This window comes from Suricata suricatta, chromosome 11, assembly GCF_006229205.1.
Source record: "Suricata suricatta isolate VVHF042 chromosome 11, meerkat_22Aug2017_6uvM2_HiC, whole genome shotgun sequence".
NCBI classification, from domain to species: domain Eukaryota; kingdom Metazoa; phylum Chordata; class Mammalia; order Carnivora; family Herpestidae; genus Suricata; species Suricata suricatta.
The window spans coordinates 88,033,012-88,057,217 of NC_043710.1; the positions used below are offsets into that span (position 1 = coordinate 88,033,012).

Sequence of the window (24,206 nt, forward strand, 5' to 3'; positions counted from 1 at the left end):
GCCCACCGCTTTGGATCGTCTGTTGCCCTCTTTCTCTGCCCCTTCCCCACTCACATTTGTTCTCTCTTTCTTTCTCTCTCCCCCCCAAAAGTAAACAAACATTAAAGAAAAAATGCAAGATGGATCATGGATTTTAATGCAACAAAACAGGAAAAGTTTAGATTGCATATTACCATTAATATGGATTAATATAGATTTGACTTCATATTCCATACTGCTATTAATCTTTAGGAAGAAAGCCGCCACTTACTGAGTTTTCAGTGTAGTATCAATAATAAATATCTGTAATTATCTAAAAATACCATTAAAATACTTTCTTTTTGTTTTGTTTTTTTTAAATTTATTTTTGAGAGAGAGAGAGAGAGACAGCGTGAGCAGGGGAGGGTAAGAGAGAGAGAGGGCACAGAATCTGAAGATAGCCTCCAGGCTCTGAACTACCTGTCAGTCCAGAGCCTGACACGGGGCTAGAACCCACGAACTGCGAGATCAGGACCTGAGCCAAAGCCGGATGCTCAACTGACTGAGCCACCCAGGCGCCCCAATACTTTCTTTTTCAACTACATATCTGTGAGACCTGATTTTTTCCCCATATACTGAAACCAAAACAACTATATAACACACATATAAGACTTAGAACATAGATATAAGACTCTAGCTGTTTTCTATTAAGCCAACCTTAAGTAATGAGATTTGTAGAAGTGTGAAACAAAACTATTCTAATTTATTTTTGTTTTGGAAAATATAATTATTTTTCACAAACATGTTAGTTACATTAACATGTATTGTTACTTTTTTTTAAACTTTTTTTGAGAGACAGAATGAGCAAGGAAGGGAGAGAATCCCAAGTAGGCTCCTCAAGTGTCAGCACAGAGCCCAATGTGAGGCTCAGTCCCATAACTGTGACATCATGGCCTGAGCTGAAATCAAAAGTTAGATGGATGCTAAATGAACTGAGCCACCCAGGCGCCCGGTATATTGCTATTTCTAAGTAAACTAATATTTTAAACATTTCTCAATTTTTAATATGGTGAATATTGACAGATATACTCCGCATAAACAAAAGTTGTTTGAGAGTCTCAAAAAGTTTTAGGTGTATAAAGAAAGGAGTCTTGAGACCAAAGAGTTTGATTATTAAGTGCTCCTCTAATGCAACTGACAACTAACCCACAACTACACTTCCAGGCTAATAATAAGTCTTCACCCGAAGATAATTAGTGATCCCAGCCTGGTATGTTTGATACGGACTTTAAATCTCATTACTTTCACTGGTAATGGATCAGAGAACACTCCAGACAGGGCAGTGGAGAGGCATGTCAACACTACACCTAGTCCAAAACAGAACTTCATCGCCGAGACCCGTCTTCCCAGGCCAGCACAGTACTCTTTTCCTTGTGAACGCTCTTTCCTTTTTTTTTTTTTCTCAGAAAGATTTTTTCAAATTAACTGGCTGACACACTTCCCTAACACTTTTTCCCTTATGCTTTTTGGCTATATACTCTTTAACTGACTTTTCATGTAACAATAATTTTAGATTTTTTTTAAGACATTCAAAAATTATGTTTTCTTTCCTCCCTGCTCTTAGATATGTATATAGCCACTCTCACTTCCTACTGATTAAGGTTTGGATCGTACTGTTTTTCTAGCCTTCTACCTTTATTTCTACAGCTGAAACAATTTTCATAACATACAATTCACTAATTTGAAGTGTAAATTCGATGGTTATTTTTAGATTCACAGATACTGCAACTGCCACCACAGTCAATTTTAGAACATTTCCTCATATCAAAAAGAAACCAGGTACTCTTTAAATATCACCCGGCTGCCCTCCATCCCTGCTCCCATCCTCAGCAAGTGCTATTAGACCTTCTCTGACAGATTTCCCTGCTCTGGACATTCTGTATGAATGGGATCATCTAATTTGTGGGCTTCTGTAAATGGGTCCCGCTCAGCATACACTATGCTAAGGTCACTCATGTTGCAGCATGTATCGGTACTGAATTCCCTCCTATTGGCAAGTGGTATTCCATTTGTTTATTCATTCGACAGCTGATGGACATCTGGGTTATTTCCACCTTTTGGCTATTACGAATAATGTTATCAACGTTTGCTTATAGGTTTTTGTTCGAACATATGTTTTCATTTCTCTTGGGTGTATCCAGAAGTGGAACTGCTGGTCAGATGGTAACTCTATATTTAATTGTTTGAGGAACTGCCAGACTGTGTTCCACATCGTCCGCGCCATTTCACAATCCCAGCAGTGCATGAGGATTTCAATTTCTCCACATCCTCGCCAACACTTAATTATCTGACCATCTGACTCCGGCCATCCTCACCCACGTGAAGCAGCACCTCAGGTGGTTCTGATCTGCAAACTTTTCATGCGCTTACTGGCCATTTTCCTTGGAACAATGTCTACTCAAGTCTTCTGCTATTTAAAAATTGAATTATTTACCTTTTTATTGTTAAGTTATAATACTTCTTTATATATTCTGGATACTACACCTCTGGGAAATACGGGAGTTGCTAATATTTTCTCCCCTTCTGGAGGGCTCTCTTTTCACTTTCTTATAGATAGTGGGCTTTGAGCCTAACAGATTCTGTGTTTGGTAAAGTGCAGTAGATCCATTGTTTCTTTTCTTCCTTGTGCTTTTTTGGTGTCATGTCTAAAAAACTGCTGCCAGATCCAAAGTCATTAAGTTTTAAATATGTTTTCTTCTAGAGTTTTATAGGTTTAGCTCCACATTTAGGCCTTTAATCCGTTTTGAGTTCATTTCTGTATATGGTATGGGACAGAAGTCCCATGAGCCCTTTGAAGCCTATTAATTATTTACATTATTCCAGGTTAGTAACAATTCATCACAACTAAGATTAAGGAAATAAAGAGGACAGAAAATGCACTAGGTTTCTGAAATGAGTCATGAACCAAGGGGAAATGACTTTTACATGGCTCTCTTTTACACTAACGCTTAATGACATTTCTTTCCTACAGGCCCTAGGGCCTGGGAGGAGGGCATGGGAATCAACATTAATAGTTTACTTTTTCATGAGTTAAGAGATATATTTTCTTCAAAAATATGACTTAAGATTTACAACATGCAAATTAAAAAATAAATAGAAGATTTTAAATGCACTATATGCTAACCTGGATGTAAATTTAAAAATAAATGAAATTTAGAAAAAGATTTACAACATGCTTTAGCTACTCTATTATTTCCAAACATATAATAAATATATTAAATGAAACCTGACTTTGAAAGCATTTTGAAGACCATACAAGACAAAGAGGCCCTTATCCTTCAGAATCTTGTGTCTTCTTCACCATATGAAAGTCCCTTTGGTAACTTCCCCTAATCTTTACTCCCCCCAGCTCCCAAGTAGTATGTGTATGTGTGTATGTATGTGTGTATATATATATATATATATATATATATATATATATAAAATAATCAGTCACCCCTCACAATCCCAGTGCAGCTCTTCAGCCCACAGGTCCTATCCCTTTGCTTTAATAAAGCCACCTTTTTTGTATGGTAGATGTCTCAAGAATTCTTTCTTGGCCACTGGCTCCGAACTCTAACTTTTCCACATCACTCGACAACAATATCACCATCATCATCATCACCACCACTCTCACACACACACACACACACACACACACACACACACACAAATGGGTCAAGATAATTACCCTGAATAGAGTCCATAAACAGACATTTTGTGGAAGAGCCAAATGTTATGCAGCTCTATAAACTTGAAATGAATATTCTTATTAGATTCGGCATACGTGCCATGGTTTCAAAAAATATCAAATGCCAGGGTATATAGGAGGGTACTCACAGGAGAGAGTTTCTGGATAAGGTCATGGGCAACATGGACAAGGTTTTTGTCTTCATGGAGACATTTCTGGAATTTTCTGCTCTCCTCATCTTCTAGAAGATCAAAATCAATGGCAGCATCCAGCAAGGCCTGGATTAACCCTTTCCAGGACTTCAGGGCCGGAACCTGAGGGGCAACCGCAGCACTAATGCCTGTTCCGATCACCAGCACGAGCTCTCGGGGCTTCTTAGTTTTTAAGCTTGGAAGCAGCTTCCTGAAAAAGTCAACCAAAGAGGATTGGGAACATCCAACAGAGAGGAGGCACATGGAAGGACTGCTGAAAAAAATCACAGTTTTCAGCTATCGCTTTCCTAACTGCAAAGAGAACAAGTATCACTTCCTGATACCTCTCCTAAGTATCTTTTTAAAAAATGTTTATTTTGAGAGAGAACAAGGGGCGGGGGTAGAGGTGGAGAGGGAGGGGGAGAGAGAGAGTGAGGGTGCGAGCATTCACATGCAGGAGCATGACTGGGGGCAGGGGCAGAGAGAGAGAATCCCAAGCACGCTCCATGCTATCAGCACAAAGCCGGATATGGGGCTTGATCTCAAGAACTGCAGTAAGATCATGACCTGAGCCAAAGTCAAGACACTTAACGGGCTGAGCCAGCCAGGTATTCCATCCTCTCCTGAGTATCTTAAGCAAAAAGACCAGAATACTGTGCCAGGACTTGCTGAAAAACCTATTTCAGGAATCCTAAAAGGCACTCTTAAAATCAATTTTCTCCCTCATAGTCCTCTCAACCTATGAAAACCCACAAACAGTAGGAAAAGATCTGATGATATTACAGCCCAGCTGAATTTTACTAACTAAATTATATTTTAAACCAACACTGAATTTCAGAAAACATGGACTCCAGACAGAAAAGAAATCCACACAAATTTCCACTGTTGGGAAATATAAAACCAGATAAAAGAAAGCCAAATTTAAGCCCAGATTTTGTAAACACTATTAAGATAAAATGGAGAAAGATAGTCAAATATGGGAACAAATTTCTCATTTCAGTTTTGTTTTAGATATCTTGAGGCAAAAAAAAAAAAAGTAGCTAAGAGAACAGTGAAAACACAGGAGCTTCACATTACCTACATAAACAAAGAAAAAAACTATTCAGCAGCTAGGACAAGAAGGGAAAACATTCCTTTCCTATCCTGATAAGTACCACAGAGTCCTGTTTTGAAGAGATAGCATGGGCATAAGCTTCTGTGTTTTGGTTCTCCAGCCCCCACCCCTTCAATCTGTCTGAAATATGTTTATTCACTTTAATTTTTTTAATGGCAGGTGTTTTCCAAGAAATTGCCTTTCTCAATCTTTTGTCAAAACTACAAAATAGAAAAAGGATTTGCATTTCGGCATAAGAAACAGCCTTGGGAAACCTGTTTCGGGGAAAACAAACTTTAGAACTGCCTTCCCTATCCCCAACTCCCGCATTCAGTCATTCAACAGATTTAAAAAATTTACACAGCACCAGACTTAAGAGTAGGCACTAACGATGTTCCTATGAATAAAATCAAGTCCCTAATCTCAAAAGTTTAGTCTACTGGGAAAGACTTGATAATAGGTATCAGAAGCCAATGATGAAAAATGAGTTTCAGTTCAAGGGAATCAAGATATTAAAATATAAGCCAATACATACAGAAAATTTCTAGAAGGATTCACAAGAACTGTGAACTAAGTGGGGATTGGGGAGAATAATAATTTCTACTTTTTACTTGCTTGTGCTGTATTATTTTAATTTTTTTTACTTCATCCATTATAGGTTTGAGGTGTAATTTTGCCTCACTTTTCATTTCGGATGCTTTCTAAAACCAGTAATTATAAAGAAATTTTTCTAGAAGGCATAAATTCATAAAAAACAGAATAGGAAAAGATGACAGTAGACAACACAGGCCCACAAGATTTCAGGAGCTGTAAGGTGAGAGCTGACTCCCTCTATAGTACCTTGGGAATGTCCAAATAAATCTGAAGATAGAGGGGCAGGTGGGGTGAAAATAGGGAATTTGCTGCAAGGCTGTTTTAGAAGCAGTTAGAATTCTAGGACTAGAGGCTTGCTTTCCAGAGAGGCTGAACCAGAGGGTTCTCTATTGGAGAACACTGTGCACAGCTTGGGAAAGGAGATTAAGTGAAAGTCAGTATATGAAATGTTAAGACTCGCTCCTGCCCCCTTCTCCCAGAGGAAGACTCTCAGGCATTGGCAGTCAACCTTATTCCCCATCCACTCATCTTCTCTTGCGGAAAATGGCCAGTGGGAGAGAAAAGACCCACAGACTCTAACAGGTGGGGATTCCTCCTCAGCTACAGACCCACACCCACAATGCAGCACCAGCAGCCACGTCCTTTACACATACAGGTTCTCCAATGGACTCTTTAGCGTCTCTTTTCAAATATGAGCAGACAAAGAAAGGTCACCTTACATTTGAACAAAGCCCCCAACGTGAGAGTTACATCTAAATAAACTAGTAATTAGAAAGAAACCTGCAGGAAACAAGGAACAATACCAGAGAAAGAAGAAAAATTGAAAATAAAAGTTATCTCCTATAGATTAAAAAAGAAAAAAGGCATCTATAAAACATGAACAGAATGTTATAAAAAGGGATGGGCATGGGGCACCTGAGTGGCTCACTCAGTTAAGTATCTGACTACTGATTTCAGCTCAGGTCATGATCTTGAGTTCTTGAGTTCAAGCCCTGCATCAGGCTCTGCACTGCACTATCAGTGCAGAGCCTGCTTGGATTCTTTCTCTCTCCCTGCCCCTCCCCAGCTCTTGCTCTCTCAAAATAAATAAGTAAACTTAAAAAAAAAAAAAAGGAGGAAGCAAACACAAAGATTTCTTGGAAATTAAAAATATAAACAAGTGAAAAATCTGTAAGGTTGGAAGAAAACAATTTCATGAGAAAGTAGAATGATAAAAACAAAAGCAATAGAAAAATATAAGAAAACTAGAGTCTTTGTCCAGAAGGTCCATTGTCTGAATACCAAGAGTTCTACAAAAACACAATAGAGAAAAAAACTGTAAAGGAAATTATCAAATAAGAAAAAAATTTTTCAAAAATGAATTATCAGTAGCCAGCTTTGAAGAGCCACCTGATATTTAGACTCATACGAAGGTACATCACTGTGAAACTTCAGGTTGCTAAAAATAATGTAACTATCCTTACAAACTTCCAATGAGAAAAGAAGAGGTCACAGGACAAAGAACCAGGAATCGGTAGAGAGTCCCTGCTTTAGCAGAACACTTAGCTGCTAGCAAAGAATAAGCAGTAACTTCAGAACTCTAAGGAAAATGACTTCCTCCCTAGAATTCTACACTCAGCCAAATCATCAAATAAATGTACAAATATGATAATGACATTTGCAAATGTCTCCAAAAACTCTTTCTAAAAATCCTTACTAAGGAAGCTAATGAGAATATTCTTCAGCAAGATGAAGGACTATACCAAAAAGGGCGACATGATATCTAGGAAACAGAGGAGAGGTGTTAAGGAATCCTTGAGGTCACAGGGAAGGAAAATGGCAAATGTCTGCCATTTGCAGAAGGCCTGGAGAACTATCCCCAGTGGAACACCGTCCACAAGGAAAAACCCATGAAACAACTTAAACTAGCAAATTAGTGATGGGTGTCAGCATATCGAAGAGATTTACTCTTCTATCACAGAGTTTGAAGATAAATTGATAGGCACAGAGAAAACTAAGCAAACCAAGCAAAAAAAAAAAAAAAAAAAAAAAAAAGAGAGACGATCTTTAATAACTTGCAGGAAAAATTGGACAAGAAAGTATAATTTCGAAACATAATTAGGCTCACCTATGAATACTATTTATACAGTCCTGCAATGTACCTATTAAACACTGCCTTAACCAAAAGTTCTGATATAAAACACTGGGAGGCAGGGCAGCATGTGAGGAAAGACCCCGAAGAGCAAGCCCAATGCTCATCCTTCTTAACTGCAAAGAGATAAAACCAAACACTAAAAAATAGCAGTACATTTACAATATTTAAAAATATGGATAGAAGTATTAAAGAAACCAATTAAAGAGCTGCAAGTGATTCTCTCTGTAGAGGGACAAGGCATTATAAGCTTTGAAGCACTGCTTTTTAAAATTACATACATGTTCTTGATAAAAATAAAAATTGAATCTAAAAAAAATAATTTAATTTTTATATGAAGGCCAATATTAATTTGTGAAAACACTGGGATGTGGGGCAAGTTTGGTAATTTCCCCTGTTTACCTGGGCTTTTTGGTGGGGGGTGCGCCATCACTGAAGAATCCAAGAATCTTGTCTATATCAGAGGCCTGGCTCCCTGTAGAAGCCATCCAGTTTCTAAAATAGATTAAACACCACAGACCACAATTAGATCTGTTAAGATATACCATTCAAAATAGCACACACATTAAACAGTTTTAATGAGCTGTATATCCTAAAGGTGTTCTAGAGGTATCCCTTGCACAACAGAAATCCACTAATTAATAAGCATCCCAAACGTAAGGAATTAAATTCACCTTGAAATTATGACTGGTGCTACACAGTGTCATCTTGTTTCTGCTCCTGAAGGCTCCCCCCACCCCTTCCCACCTCCCTGCAAAAACAAAACAAAAACCTATGTCAACTCATGTCAATTACTGGCCATCATTTTGTGGAGCCTAAGAAATACTGGTTATTCTCCCATGGGATAGGCCTAGGAAGACTTAGAGGATTAAAAACAACCCATGGATAAGTGTGCTAATAGCCCCCAATTATCTACTTACTACTGTCAGCTAAAAACATCACCGCCTCAATGATTTGTTACTGTTAGACATTCCTTGTTGCTGAACAAGTGAGTCCTCACAGTGGGGCATGTCTCCTTAGCTAAACAGAGCGGACTCTGAGAGAGACACTGTGGTAAGTGGGAAAGTATGTATTATCAAGCAAAGATGCATGAAAAAATGACCAACTGTGCTCAAGTGATGGAATAGCTAGCAAAAGACAATTACTGTGAATTAGAATGAAAATCGTAATGAGAAGTTTTACCTGCTCACAATTTTAGTAAATTTGCTAAATCGAAGGACAATTAATTCTACAATAGCAGTATTTTAAACAGTGTACACACACAATAAAGACAATACATATTACCAGAGTTTGGGGTGATTTATTATTGTTTCATTATCAATATTTAGAAACAAACAACTGAATTAGTACAAATTATTTTGAGGTTGCTATTTCATCTGAAAGCTTTTTTCTCTATGGAAACATTTTTTACCAGTTACTGAATTAATTTTTCTGATAAATAGAAGGCTCAGCTCCTCACCCCACACTGTATCACACATGACAGAATTCTCTCATTAGTTAAATAGGAATCTCAAAATCATAAAGTGAGTTAGGAAGTGTACCATCTTTTAGTCAAATCTTTGATTCTGTTGGTTAAAAAGCTGGAGCTCAAAGAAGACACACAAATTACTAACTCTGTAAATTGCCTCTTAATAATCATCTGAGAGGTTTGTTAAATGTACATGTTCTTAAAGATAAAATCTATTAATTGACTTAGAAAAGTGTATATTCTCAAGATCCAAACCCAAAATACTGAACCAGAATCTCCAAAATCTTCAGGAAACACTTAGGATGAGACAAATAGAAAACAACCAAATGAAATGCAAGAAATTTTCCCCACAATCCAGCTACTGTGTTAAATGTAGGGCATTTAACACAGTAGGCATATGTCACCCTTCCTTCATTTAAATGTACAAATCATTTATTAGTCAACACCTTCCCAATTTACGAAGTTAATCACCACTAAAATATTGAAATATTCCCATTAAGTTTTAATTTATGTGAAGTCATTTTCTACTCTAAAATCCAGTCTGGTCTCTAGAGTGAAGAAGAGGTTAGAGTCATAAAGTACCATTATCATCCTATTTTAGGGATGAGAAACACTGAAGGACAGAAAGGCTGGGTGCCAAAATTCAAACCAAGACGGTCTGCCTTTCAGGTCCACGCTCTGAACCTCTCTATTACAACCTAAAAGTGTTCTCCAAGTTTTAGCGTCTCACCTGTTTTTTAAGGAGGCTTCATGCCCAGGGTAGAGCCCAATGTGGGGCTTGAACTCATGACCTCGAGATCAAGATCTGAGCTGAGATCGAGAGTCTGATGCTCAACTGACTGAGCCATGCAGGTGCCCGTTTGTTTCTAATTTGCAGGCCAAAACTATCAAAAAAGAAGATCCCACATTCCAGGCAGCAGATTTACATGACGTAATTCTGGGTAATGCTTGATGGCTGCTACATGACCAGCACTCTGTTGATGTAATCATTGCACTCACCTAATTCAGAAGCTGAATGAAGCAGCCTTTTCTGGTGACAGGCGCTATTTGTTACATACCGCCTACCACCACTAATCTACCTAGGCTGGTCCTATCATTTTCTTCTGAAAATATGCCAGGCTGCTTTCCCTGGATTCTAATAGATGGTAAATTCTTGGTGTCTGCACCTGAATACTAAATTTTCTTATTTTTTCTTTACAAAATCAACTACTGTTTAAAATTTTAAAAAATGTTTATTTATTATTTTTGAAAGACAGAGAGAGAGAAGAGCATGAGTAGGGAAGGGGCAGAGAGGAGAGAGAGAGAAAGACAGATAGACAGAGAGAAGCCAAAGCAGCCTCCAGGCTCTGAGCTGTCAGCATAGAGCCCGAGGTGGGGCTCAAACCCATGAGCCATTAGATCATGACCTGAGCTGAAGTCAGACACTTAACCAACTGAGCCACTCAGGCACCCCAGAGTCAACTATTCTTAAAGTCCATTCTATCTACATAATTTAAGAGAACTGAATATGGCCAACAGGTCCTAACAAGTTGTTACTACAATGTTTTGGGTCCTCTTATTTAGGAACTAAATGAGAAGAAATTCAGTACGGCCATGTTAGATGTAATCTTATACACATCCTGTTTTCTAACAGGTAACATCTTTCCTTTAGACAAAAGGATGCTCATACAATCTCACATATACACCCTAGTGGCATCGGAGCATAAACTGTATCTTACTTCTTCTAGAGTATTGTTTCAGAAAAAAATCCATTTTAGTGCTTACCCTAAATAACATGCAGTTACTTATAAAGAGCTTCCACACTATGAAAATTTTACAAGGAATTCTTTTATTTTTAAATATTTACTTTTCAGAGAGAGAGAGAGAGAGAGAGAGAGAGAGAGCGAGCGAGCGAGAGAGAGAAAGCGGGGGAAGGGCAGAGAAAGGAGACACAGAATCTCAGGGAGGCCCCAGGCTCTGAGCTGTCAGCACAGAGCCCAACATGGGGCTTGAACCCACAAACTGTGAGATCATGACCTGAGCCAAAGTCAGATGCTTAACTACTGAGTCACCCAGGCGCCCCCTACAAGGAATCCTTAACATGCATCAACTAGTTCACACACTAACTTCTTTCCATGATCACTGTCTGAGTTTTCATTTCAGTGGGGCTTGCCATGTACAAGAGAGGTGGGAAACGCATGTCTGCCACAAGACGGTGAAGGCAATTACCTGTGCAGTGTCTCTGTTACTACAATTACTGCTGAAGCCACCGGAAAATCCTTCAAGGCCATGAGAGTTCAGCAAAATAAAAGGCAGGTATTTGGTAAATGCTGAGGAAAGTAACAGCAACCTCATTAACAAAACTAGGGCCTAAGTCGTCATACAGGATAGAACACTTATACTTTGAAACCCGTCAGCTTGGCAAGAAATAGAATGTTTCAACCTCATGAATGAAAGGGGAAAATCATGGTGAGAGCATCCTTGGAAAAAATCCATTAAGAAACACGAAAAAGGGACAAGTGGAAAGGGGGCTGAAATTAACTTCATATAAACTAGAGGACTTCTGGATTTGAAACACTGAAGATTGGCAGTAGCTCTTGCTCTTGGTCTGGTTCCCTTTGCTGCGTGAGAGTGAAGTCCCCCCCCTCATGCTTCCAGGCTGCAGTCTTCATCTCAAACAGCTGACAGGCCAGAGGAACTCAGGATAACACATTTTGGTATATGGGTGGATGGAATAAATCACGGGAGAGGAAAGTCCTAATGACGGCATTTTTGCCTAGAAATAAAACAAAATCTACAAATGACTAGCTTGAGGAAGAAGTACATCTCTTGCCTTAAAAGACCAGCTATGGGGCACATGGATGGCTCAGTCAGTTAAGCATCTGATTTAGGTCATGATCTCACAGTTCAGGAGATTGAGCCCCCCGTGCTGACAGCTCAGAGCCTGGAGCCTCCTTCGGATTCTGTGTGTGTGTGTCTCTCTCTCTCTCTCAAATATAAATAAACATTAAAAAAATTAAAATAAAAAAAGACCAGCTGTATTTACAGTAAGCTTTCCCCCCCCATTCTATTAAATACATAAAATCTTGACTAGAATAAAGATTGGCTTATTTCTCTAGCATAAACACAGAAAAGGGTTAACTTCGTTTTTTAAAGAGAAAAAGACAGTCACCCTCTGACTTGGAAGAAACCAAATCTCTCTAGTTGTGGCTTTTGGACTAATTCCAACACATCTGGTTTTCAGCAACTATGGGGGAGGGATGAAGGAAAAGATACCCAGTATAAAGCACTACAAAACCATAGTCAACAGGCTTGTTGGCAATTAACAAATTAATTTTACTAAAGTGGTTGATAAATTCAGTTCTATAATGTAGTCTGCAACCTTTCCTGTATGTGTAAAACAAATTTTCCATTTTCTTCCCTGTAACACAGAGAGGTGAAACTGATATATAGGAATTACATCTAGATGTGCAAAAACTGGATTCCTCCATGTACCCTAGTCTTGAAGTACTGCCTCTACCTCTGGTTAACTTAGTTTGCTCTTAACTTCTGTATCTCAAGTATGTGCTTGAAGGTCTGTCACACTCATTTCCTGAAAATCTGCTTTAGTGTAGTCACTGATAAAATGCCAGATTGATACTACTTAGTCTTGGTGTCTTACCAAGCAATGACCCACATAGACCACTATGAGAAAGACCTCATCAGATGTAGGGTTTCTGAAAAACTCTCAGGAATTGAGAGGTTTACCCCAAATCCTATAGTCTTTTTATTCAAGTCCTAAAATCAACCACATTGGTATTCCAGGCTCAAGAACTCAGATGTTATTTATATAAGTGATTTTCAATTATAAACCCAAAATAACACACAACATGTAAGGAGCAAAATTGTTCTTTTTCAATTTTTTTTTAAATTTTATTTTTAGAGAGAGCAAGCACAAGTGGAGAGAGGGGCAGAAGGAGAGAGAGAGAGAATGAATCTTAAGAAGGCGCCACCCTCAGCATGGAGTCTGATGCAGGGATGGATCCCACAACCCTGGGATCATGACCTGAGCCGAAATCAAGAGTTGAATGTTCAACCAACTGGGCCACCCAGGTGCCTCCAGAATCGTTTGTTGTTGGGTTTTTTCTTTTACATTTATTTATTTTTGAGAGACAGAGAGAGAGAGAGACAGAACATGAGCAGGGGAGGGGCAGAAAGAGAGAGGGAGATACAGAATCCGAAGCAGGCTCCAGATTTTGAACTGTCAGCACAGAGCATGACATAGGGCCTGAACTCACAGACTGTGAGACCTGAGCCAAAGTCAGATGCTTAGCCGACTGAGCCACCCAGGCGCCCCAGGAAGGAGATTTTTTAATAAAATATTTTACATGTATCAAATAGTACAATCATACAATTTCATCACAAATGCCACAGGCTATTCATTGAAAATGAGATCACATAAATCTTTAAGGGCAAGGTTTTATGTTTTATGGACTCCTTGAAAACTAAATTTCTCCTCAGAAGACAGTGTGGGTTATGTATGGCAACACCCTCAAGGACTTCCTGTTCTTGCCAAAAGAGCACATGCGATCCTGCCGCACACAAACGGAGATCCACCCCAGTCTGGGTGATCCCTCAAGATACCCTCATTATAGAGTGTCACTCTTTGAGTTAATTTGACAAGTTTTAAAGAAGAAAAGACTGTTCTGCCATAATAAAAATAAAAATGTTTACTAAGAATATCCCACCTAATTAATGTCCCCTCCGGTTTTTCACTTTCTTATGGTTTCTGACTCAAATGGTACTGAGTTTGACAATTTAAAAAAAAGTTCTATTTGGACAAAATAAAGTTTGGCAAATGCAGCTGGTTAAGCATCTGACTCTTGATTTTGGCTTGGGTCCTGATCTCATGGTTTGTGAGAGAAGCCCCACACTGAACTCTACACTAATCGTGGGGCCTGCTTACGAGTCTCTCAATCTCTCTCTCTCTCTCAAAGGAAGGGAGGGAGGGAGTCTCTTTCTGCCCATGCTCATTCTAAAAAAAAAATTAAAAAAACAAACAAACCAATTTTGCTCCTTATACATGACACGCTACTTTGGTTTTATAATTGACAATAACTGATATAAACAATGGAAAGCCTGCTTGGGATTCTTTCCCCATCTTTGCCCTTCCCCTGCTCAGGCTCACTTTCTCCCTCTCAAAATAAACAAACATACATTAAAAAAAAAAAAAGCCCTAAGTGTACTGAATGTTAGTAATGATTAAGGGAATTCACATCAACATAAGGTGAAACATCTCAGACGTACCCACATTGTGGGTCTGTAATACACAAACCCCATTAAATAGCAAAACCAAGGACAGAAGATAACAAAGTAGATTTGTTTTATAATTACTGTTAGAGTTAACTAAAAGGAAAAGAAAATGTTCTTCAACATTAAGATGAAAAAAAATTACTCAAGTCCAATTTATTCATTACTTTCAAGTTCATATTCAAGCGCATAATTATCACAAACAGATATAGCATATAAAAAGTAATTGAATGGGGCACCTAAGTGGCTCAGTCGGTTAAGTGTCAGACTCTTGATTTTGGCTCAGTCTGTAATCTCACAGTTTGTGATTATTTGTGAGTTTGAGCTCCACGTTGGGATCTGTGCTGACAGCTTGGAGCCTGCATGGGATTCTCTGTCTCCTTCTCTCTGACCCTCCTCTGTTCTCTCTCTGTCTCTTTCTCTCTCTCTCAAAAATAAACAAAGATTAAAAAAATTTGAATAGACACCTATCTTAGGTTAATTATGTTAAAAACTCGCTTATCAGAACACCCAATAAAGAGTGACTTAAGAATAAGCTTGCTTTGAGTGTATTCAATTTCTTTTAATCTTGGCATACAATAAGCTATAATGTCTACTAAATGCTAGGCTCTTGAACTTCCCACTTAGAATGACAATGGAACTGGAGGCTTAAAGAGGTTGTGGTATTTCCTTTCAAAAATAAGAGGGTATACTACTAAATTTTCCGGTGATTCATACACAGTCCTATCTGGAGGAAGAAGGATAAAAGCCTTGCAATGTTTTCAAAAGCACTTCTAATTCGCAGTTCTAGGAATGCAAACCATTTTCCTTTTTTCAGTGAAAATAAAGTTCAGTTGACCCTTGACAATGAGGGGTGGTATCCCAACCCTGTCTCCTCACACATGACTTGTGACTCCCCCAAACTTATAATAGCCTACTGTTGACCATAAGCCTTACTAGTAACATAAGCAGTTGATTAACATATATTTTCTATGTTATGCATATTATGTACTGTAGTCTTATAAGAAATAAGCTAGAAAAAATAAAATGGTAAGAAAATCACAAGGCAGAGAAAATACATTTACAGTAGAGTCCTATATTATCAAAAACAAATCTGCATATAAGAAAACAATCTCATTTACAATAGCACTGAAAACAAAATATCTAGAAATAAACCTAACCAAAGAGGTTAAAGACTATACTCTGAAAACTATAAAACACTGATGAAAGGAATTCAAGGCAATGCAAAGAAATGGAAAGCCACTCCATGCTCATGGGTTGGAAGAACAAATATTGATGAAATGTCTATACTGTCTGAGGCAAATGGGTGGCTCAGCCTACTGAGCATTGACTTCAGCTCAGGTCGTGACCTCATGGTTTGTGAGTTTGAGCCCCGCACTGGGGTCTGTGCTAACAGTGCAGAGCCTGCTTCAGGTCCTAGGTCTTCCTCTCTCTCTCTGCCCCTCCCCTGCTTGTGCTCTCTCAAAAATAAACAAACGTTAAAAAAAAAGTCTATACTACCCCAAACAATCTACAGATTTAATGAAATTCCATTCAACATACCAATGACATTTCTGACAGAACTACATCAATCCTAAAACTTGTACATAACCACAAAGGACCATGAATAGCCAACGCAATCTTGAAAAAGAAAAACAAAACTGGAAGTATCACAGTTCCAGATTTCAAGTTATATTACAAAGCAGGAGTAATTAAAACAGTACGGAACTGCCACAAAAACTGACACATAGATCAATAGAATAGAACAGAAAACCCAGAAAGAAACTCACAATTATTCAGTTAATCTTTGACAAAGGAGGAATGAATACACAATGGAAAAAGACAGTCTCTTTAAAATGGTACTGGAAAAACTGGACCATCCACATGTAAAAGAATGAAACTAAACCACTTTCTTTCACTATACACAAAAATAAAACTCAAAATGGATTAAAGGTCTAAATATGAGGGGTGCCTGGGTGGCTCAGTCGGTTAAATGTCCAGCTCTTGGTTTTGGCTCAGGTCATGATTTCATGGTTCACAAGTTCAAGTCCCGAGACGTGCTCTGCACCTACAGCAAGGAGTCTGCTTGGGATTCTCTCTTCCTTTCTCTCTGCCCCTCCCAGGTTCTCTTTCTTTCTCACACAATAAATAAACTAAAAAAAAAAAAAAAAAAAAGTAATAAAGACCTAAATGTGAGACATGAAACCATAAAAAATCCTAGAAAAGAAAACAGTAAGTTTTCTGACACTGGCTATAGCAAGATTTTTCTAGATATGTCTCTTTAGGCAAGAGAGACAAAAGCAAAAATAAACTGGTAGGACAACATAAGAATAAAAAGTTTCTGCACAACGAAGGAAACAATCAACAAAACAAAAAGGCAACCTACTGAATGAGAGAAGATATTTACAAATGACATGTCCTATAAATGATTAGTATCCAAAATATATAAAGAACTGATACAACTCAATACCCCAAAACCAAAAAAACCAATTAAAAGGGGGCAGAAGACATGAACAGACATTTCTCCAAAGAAGACATCCAACAGACACATTAAAATACTTAACATCACCCATCATCAGGGAAATGCAAATCAAAACTACAATGAGATATCACCTTACACTTGGCAGAATGGCTAAAATAAGCAACACAAGAAACAGCAACTGTTGCTAAGGATGTGGAGAAAAAGGAACCCTCTTGTACTACTGGTGAGGATGCAAACTGGTGCAGCCTTTGTGGGAAAGTTTGGAGGTACCTCAAAAAATTAAAAATAGACGTACCCTACAACCCAAGAATTGCACTACTGGGTATTTACTCAAAGAATACAAAAACACTAATTCAAAGGGATACACACACCCCTATGTCTACTGCAGCATTATTTACAATAGCCAAAACTATGAAACCAGCCCAAGTGTTCAGTAATAGATGAATAAAGAAAAAGTGATAAACACATACTGTAATATTATTCAGTCATAAAAAATAATGAAATCTTACCATTTGCAACAACATGGATAGAGCCAAAGAGTATTATGTTAAGTGAATAAGTTAGTCAGAGAAAGACAAATACCATATAATTTCACTCATATGTGGAATTTAAGAAACAAAATAAAGGCGCAAAGGGGGGAAAACACAAGCCAAGATACAGACTCTTAGCCTACAGAAAACCAACTAATGGTTTTCAGGAGAGGTGGGTAGGGAGGGGAATGGGTGAAATAGGGAGCAGGGATTGAAGAGTACACTTATGATGATGAAAAAAAATCTGCAAACTAGGAGATCCCTGCAGTTCAAACCTGTGTTGTTCAAAGGTCAACTGTAGAATGTTTTGCTTCAGAAACTCAAAGACCCATTCTTCTGAGCGTTTTTTCTTCAGAGATCTTATTTCAATTTCAACCTCATGGGAAACGAGGCTAGAAACAACAAACAGCAATGCACAGATAGCACTCAAATATAAAAAACAACCATGACACACTGGGAAAGGAATCGACGAGAAAGAAGTGTAAGAAAGTACACAAAGATACTCTATGAAAAATAAAACTCAGAAACATGAGAAAAGACTATGGCAAGTATCACTGGAGTAACTTCAGTGATCGCCCTGGATGAACTGGTTCTTTAGAAAGTGCACTGTGCATCTGAAACAAAGGACACTGGGGGCACCTGGGTGGCTCAGTCAGTGAAGTATCTGACTTCAGCTCAGGGCATGATCTCATGGTTCGTGGCTTCGAGCCCCACACGGGTTCTCTGCTGTCAATACAGAGCCTGCTTCAGATCCTCTGTCCCCATCTCTCTCGGTCCCTCCCCAACTTGGGCGCATGTGTGCACTCTCTCAAAAATAAGTGTTAAATGCGTTGCTCTCGGTCCCTCTCCATCCTCCACCTCTCCCTCTCTCATAAATAAACATTAAAAAAATGTTAAAAGGATTTAGAGCTACCGAGCTTGAAAGAAATAAGGGAAGTAAACCAAATCTGCTCTTAAAGGGCCCTTTTTCCCTCAGCCCAAACCTCCACACTATCACTGCCCCTCTCAAAGACAAGAGCATTCGGCACCCTTGCCATCCTTTGTTATAAAACAAAGCCTTCTGGCTCTTAACCTGGAAATATATAAACTGGAATGTTAAGTTTCAGTTTCTACTAAATGCCAGGTTTTGAAAGCATGTGATCAAACATCATTTCTTATTCATAGAAGAAGATATTTTTGTTTAGCTGCTCTATGAAGTGAACTTAAATTTTGTTACTTTGGAATTACCTAATTCAAGACCCGAATCTAGGTATTCATCAATTACCATCCACAGAAAACTTACAGAATGGAAATTCTCTGCCCTCTTATTCATTTATTTTGGCTTCTGAACTTTTCGAAATTGACTGAGGAACATGTTTCTAGAAAGCCAAGGAACTCCCTCCCTTCCTCTGCACACACTGGCCTCTTTCCTGGTCCTCAACAAGCCTGGTACACTCTGGCCTTGGGGCTTTTCTTTGTATTGGTTGTTCCCTCTGCCCGGTATGCTCTTCCCAAGTTTCAAGTCTTTGCTCCAATTGTACCTTCTCAATGATGCTACCCCGACCACCCTATTTAAAAGTGCAACTTCTCCACTCAATGCATTAACTGCTCTTTTTATTTCAAAGCACACACCACCCTCTAAAATACTAATTACATTTATTAGTAACATAAATACACTAATTATGTTTATTATTTGCCATTTGCCTCTTCCCACTGGGAAGTAAGCTTTTCTTAAAAATTTTTTTTAATGTTTTTATTTATTATTGAGACAGAGAGAAACAGAGCATGAGTGGCGGAGGGGCAGAGAGCGAGAGACACAGAATCTGAAGCAGGCTCCAAGCTTTGAGCTGTCAGCACAGAGCTTTATTCGGGGCTTGAGCTCACGAACTGTGAGATCATGACTTGAGCCAAAGTCGACTGCTCAACCGACTGAGCCACCCAGGCGCCCCGGAAGTAAGCTTTTCAAAGGCAGGGATCTTGTTTACAAGTTCACAATATTTCCCAAGATCCTAATGTAAGGACACAGGTTTGAGACAATAGAAGGGCACACATTGCCCAAGGCAAGAGGGACCACCCTTGTAATACTTTTAACATTCCTAAGGGCAGGCCTATTGCTTAAGGCTAGTTACACCCTATGTGAGGGTCCTGGGTCTACTCTTGTGATTGGTTAACACTCTAAATGTTGTAATTGGATAAACCTGTCAATAATAATTGGATTCCTGTAACTCCCCCTTCCCAAACTCATAAAGGCCCTGCCCCACCTTTGTTCGGGGCTCTCAGCATGGATCCACCACGCCGGTAAAGTCTGTGAGCCCGAGTTTAGGCGCCAGCGAGCCTAAACCCGTAATAAAGCCCTTTGCTTTTGCATGCATGACTCGGTCTCCCTGGCGGTTTCTGGGTTTTGGGGATGATAAAGAAATCTTGGGTACAACACTAGGACAGTACCTGGCACAGAGTAGGCATTCAGCGATTTATTGAATGCATTAACTCAAATGCAAAATGCTGCTCATGATTAGAATTCCAAGAATTTCCCATATGACAGAAAAAGCATTTCCTATTAAAAGAAATGCCCCATTAATACTTTTTAAAAGATTTATTTGAGAACGAGAGAGCGCAGCGCGGGCATGCAAGCGAGCACATGGCAGGGGCAGAGAGAGGGAGAGAGTGAGAAACCCAAACAGGCTCCATACTGACAACGGAGCTCAAACTCACGAACCAAGAGATCATGGATCATGACCTGGGCCAAAATCAAAAGAGTAAGGTTCTTAACGAACTGAGACACCCAGGTGCACTCTCCTCCCATTAATGCTTTTAATAAAGCAAAAACCATGAAAAACCATTTCTTGTTTCAAGTGAAATGTGGGAAAAGTCACGTTCCTGTGAACAGTGTGTTCAGACTATCATTTTCCAGATATGGCAATGAGTGACGATAACCTGATTCTAGCAGGCAAAAGGATTTCAGACTGAAGGTTTCAAGACTATCCTCAGAGACTAACTGACCATTTTTATACAGAAATCATTTTATGTATATAAGTTAAGTTTCTGATATCCAAGATGAAAACTGATTCAAGGGTGGATTCTATTTTAAAATTTTTTTAATGTTTTTTATTTAGTTTTGAGAGACAGCGTGAGCAGGGAAAGGTCAGAGAGAGAGGGAGACACAGAATCCGAAGACAAGCTCCAGGTTCTGAGCTGCTGTCAGCATAAGAACTCGACAAGGGGCTCAAACCCACAAACCGTGAGATCATGACCTGAGCTGAAGTCAGACGCTTAACTGAGCCACCCAGGTGCCCCAACGGTGGATTCTTAAGGCAAGAACTCTTTCCTGCAAATGACTCAAGGACATCAGTACCTCTATTTTGGGCTAAGATATCAGCTTCTGTATCTTAGACAGTAAATCTATCTAAAGTACTTTCTTTACACATGACTAGAGAAGAAGCTTATGTAGCAGCAAAAGGCATTTAAAAACACAAAGTGGATTCAGTTATAGTTTAAAATATTCAATGGCTTCTCACTGTGGTTAATAAAATTAAACTCCTGGAGCACTCAGATGGCTCAGTCAGATGACCATCCGACTTTGTCATGATCTCACAGTTCGTGGGTTCGAGCCTGGCATCTGGCTTTGTGCTGGCAGCTCAGAGCATGGAGCCTGCTTCCGATTCTGTGTCCCTCTCTCTCTGCCCCTCCCCTGCTCATGATCTGTCTTTGTCTCTCGAAAATAAATAAATGTTAAAAAAAAAAAAAAGTTAAACTCCTCACATCATGGCTACAAGACAGACTTGACCTGACATCTGCAGTCCTCTGTACCACATCCCAGCCAGCCCTCCCCCTCACTCTCCAGGCTCTACAGCCACATGGGGCACACCCACCGAACAAGGCTTATGGTGGTATATTCTACAAGTATTTGTCTCCATTCCACCCTTGAAGCCTCTGCTTACCTCCGCTGGTTTACAGAGGCTGGTTATCTACCCCCTCACCCCATTCAGCTCCTTATCTGCATCTAACACTTGCAATTACTGGCCTCTTCCATAAGAATTAAAGCTCTTTAAGGAAAAGTACAGTTTGTATTATTTACAGTCCTTTCCCCAGCCCCCAGCACAATCTCTGTTATACATTTAAGTGTCTGTACAGTGCAGTAAATGCTCAAATATTTGCTAGCTGGATGAGAATGCACCTACCATTAATTAATTTAAGGTCTGAGAGATCAAATTAAAGTCTAAAAGATACCTTTAATTTTATAAGCTATAAAAACGAGATGAATGGGTGAAGTGTTACTTTATGCCACATAAATACCTTCTGTGACTGATATCCACCAGCCACCATTTAAGACGAATGTTCAGCACTACACATAAAAACTCTCACCTGCTTTGGAAATTGTAAGAGTCACCTTAGGAGTCACCTTGGCATGGTGACCGAGCGGCCATTTTGCTGTGGGTAGGAAAAACACCGTGCACCTACAACCCTACGACCCGCACTCCTTGCCTGCAGACCTGGAATGTTCCGCGCCAGTTTGAAAACAGCCAATCATGAAGCTCCAGTTTCCCATCACCCTGACAGAGGAGGCAACCTATCCCATCCGCCACGTCCCTAAAGTGCCCTTATTTGGTGGTCTGCCCTCCCAGGACTGGACCGGAAGTCTTTTACCCATAAAATACCTCGCCCCTCCAGTACAGACGCGACTTCCCTGACTCCCCACTCCCGGAGTCACGGAACCTCGCTCGGGAATCGCAGATCCCAATAAAGGCCTTCTTGGCTCCATAACTTGGTCTCTTTCTTTCCTCTCATCTCTGCCTCCATCCATTAAATCTTACAGAAATCTTTATCTTTCCGTTTATCAACGAAGATCACATAGTACTTTTGTGAAAACTCTATAGATTTGTTTTATAAAAGCTACATGCACTGAATTCTGTCCGCTTCTGTTCTACAGTTTTGCTGTGGCCTGGCCATGGCTACATCCTGCATATGCTTACAAAGTTGAAAACGACAGCGACTCTATTAGTCCCAAGTTGTTGAGTTTTCACATTCAAATGCCCATTAAATGCCAGGCTCTATGCTAACAATGTTACTATTACCACATCCACCTCACCTCCACCAAACGCTACACAGTATTTACAATGAGGCAGGCATTGGTGTCTGCAGCTTAAAATGTTCACTCTTCTATGAAGCAGACACTATTATCATCACCTACCATGGAAACCACAGATAACAGCACTGAATGAATCACAGATGTTAGGTAACTTGCTATAAGTCAAGGTCACACAGCTATTAACACAATGGGAGGCTGACTCCAGAGTCCATGCTGTGAACACACAATGCAATACCCTCCCACCAAAGATGACTAAGATCTCACCACGCCCTAAAGGGCCATCCCCTTCAGAAGTCTCCACCTTCTAGGGGAGAACTGTAAACACCGTGCTAAGTGTAATATGTTTGTATTTGGTACAGGAAAGATCAACAGTTGTGTTCAAGTGAAATAATTAGTACTTATTTATCTTCTTTGGGTCTTGGAAACATCTGACACTTAACTCCATTCTCTCCTGGACAGAGGATTTTCCTGACTTTCCTCCTGTCCCTCTTGAGGAAGCTCTTCCTCCTCCGTCCAATCCCTAAACATTGAGGGTCCTCAGCGAACTCTCAGTTCTCCATCGAATCACTTCTCTATTCCTTCGCCTGCCCTTCCAGCCACTTCAGTGACTTAAAGTACCAAGTAAATGCTAACAACTCCCATAGCTCAATCTTCAGCTCAGATCTCTCCTGTGTTTCAGACCCAGGAGATGCCTGTTACACAGTCCTTCACGTACTTTAAGGTACTTTAAGACATACTTTAAACTTAAAGGTCAAAAAGCAGTTCAACAACCTGTTCCCTATCGTGTGGTGTTAGGTCTGTGGCCCGAAGAAGTAATCTCTGGGTCACAGGGTTATAGGTGATTATTTCCTTCTTTCCGTTGCAAGCACCAACACAATGACTTTTTATTTATTATTTTTTAACATTTATTCATCTTTGAGAGAGAGAGAGAGACTATGAGTGGGGGAAGGGCAGAGACAAAATCCAAAGTAGAATCCAGGCTCTGCGCTGTTAGCACAGAGCCCAATGTGGGGCTCGAACCCATGAAATGTGAGATCAGGACCTGAGCCGAAGTCAGACGCTTGGCTGAGCCAGCCAGGCACCCCCACAATTCCTTTTTGATTTTGAAAGAACTATCATATACTTTACAAATGTACTTATAAGGCAATTTCAATCATCCTTAAGAACAAGAGAATGGATGAAAGGCACCTCGGGAAAGTGGTTTTAGCTCGTAAGCTCAATTGGGCTTGATAGTCTTTTCAGGATATTTGTTTTTCAAATAAAAATTAACTAAAACATATTCTCTTTGATCTGGAAATGGACTCCTGAGATGAAAGCATTATTTAGACCTGAGCCAAGAATCTGAGAGCTAAAAAATAAATAAATAAATAAATAAATAAAATAAATCAAGGTATTCTCTGCCACAGAGGCCATCAGCACAATGAGAGAGATCAGGCTAAGTCAGAAGAAATAGCTTTAAAAGCACTGCTTTGCTAAGCAGGTAGCATCCGTCTTAAAAAGTAGCAGTGAAAAAAACTGAGGAAAAAAATTGGTGAGAGGAAAAAAGATTAGAAAGACCTAAAAACATACTTTGTTAAAAGAGCGAAGGAGGTCAGGGCAAGACGGAGGAGGAACAGGAGGGAGAAGCACCAGCGGGCCCAAGGGACACGCACACGGACACGTTAGCGGGGGGGAAAAGAAAGTGGCCCTCCTCCTCAACTAGAGAAGGAAAAGGACC

At 39.5% G+C, this 24,206-nt stretch overlaps 1 protein-coding gene across 5 annotated transcripts in view; it reads right to left on the reverse strand.

The window, feature by feature from the left end:
- FAM118B (family with sequence similarity 118 member B) overlaps nt 1-24,206 on the reverse strand; it is a 46,999-nt gene that overhangs the window by 14,952 nt on the left and 7,841 nt on the right. For 4 of the 5 annotated variants that reach the window (XM_029956036.1, XM_029956038.1, XM_029956035.1 and 1 more), the window contains 2 exons: nt 8,100-8,192; nt 3,838-4,090 (listed from right to left, as the gene is read on the reverse strand). In XM_029956036.1, the coding sequence (XP_029811896.1) occupies nt 3,838-4,090; nt 8,100-8,185 (339 nt within the window). In that variant the 5' untranslated portion in view covers nt 8,186-8,192. Of the gene's footprint in view, nt 1-3,837; nt 4,091-8,099; nt 8,193-21,765; nt 21,779-24,206 lie in introns of those variants that run through there. The other variant, XM_029956037.1, reaches the window with a different exon arrangement.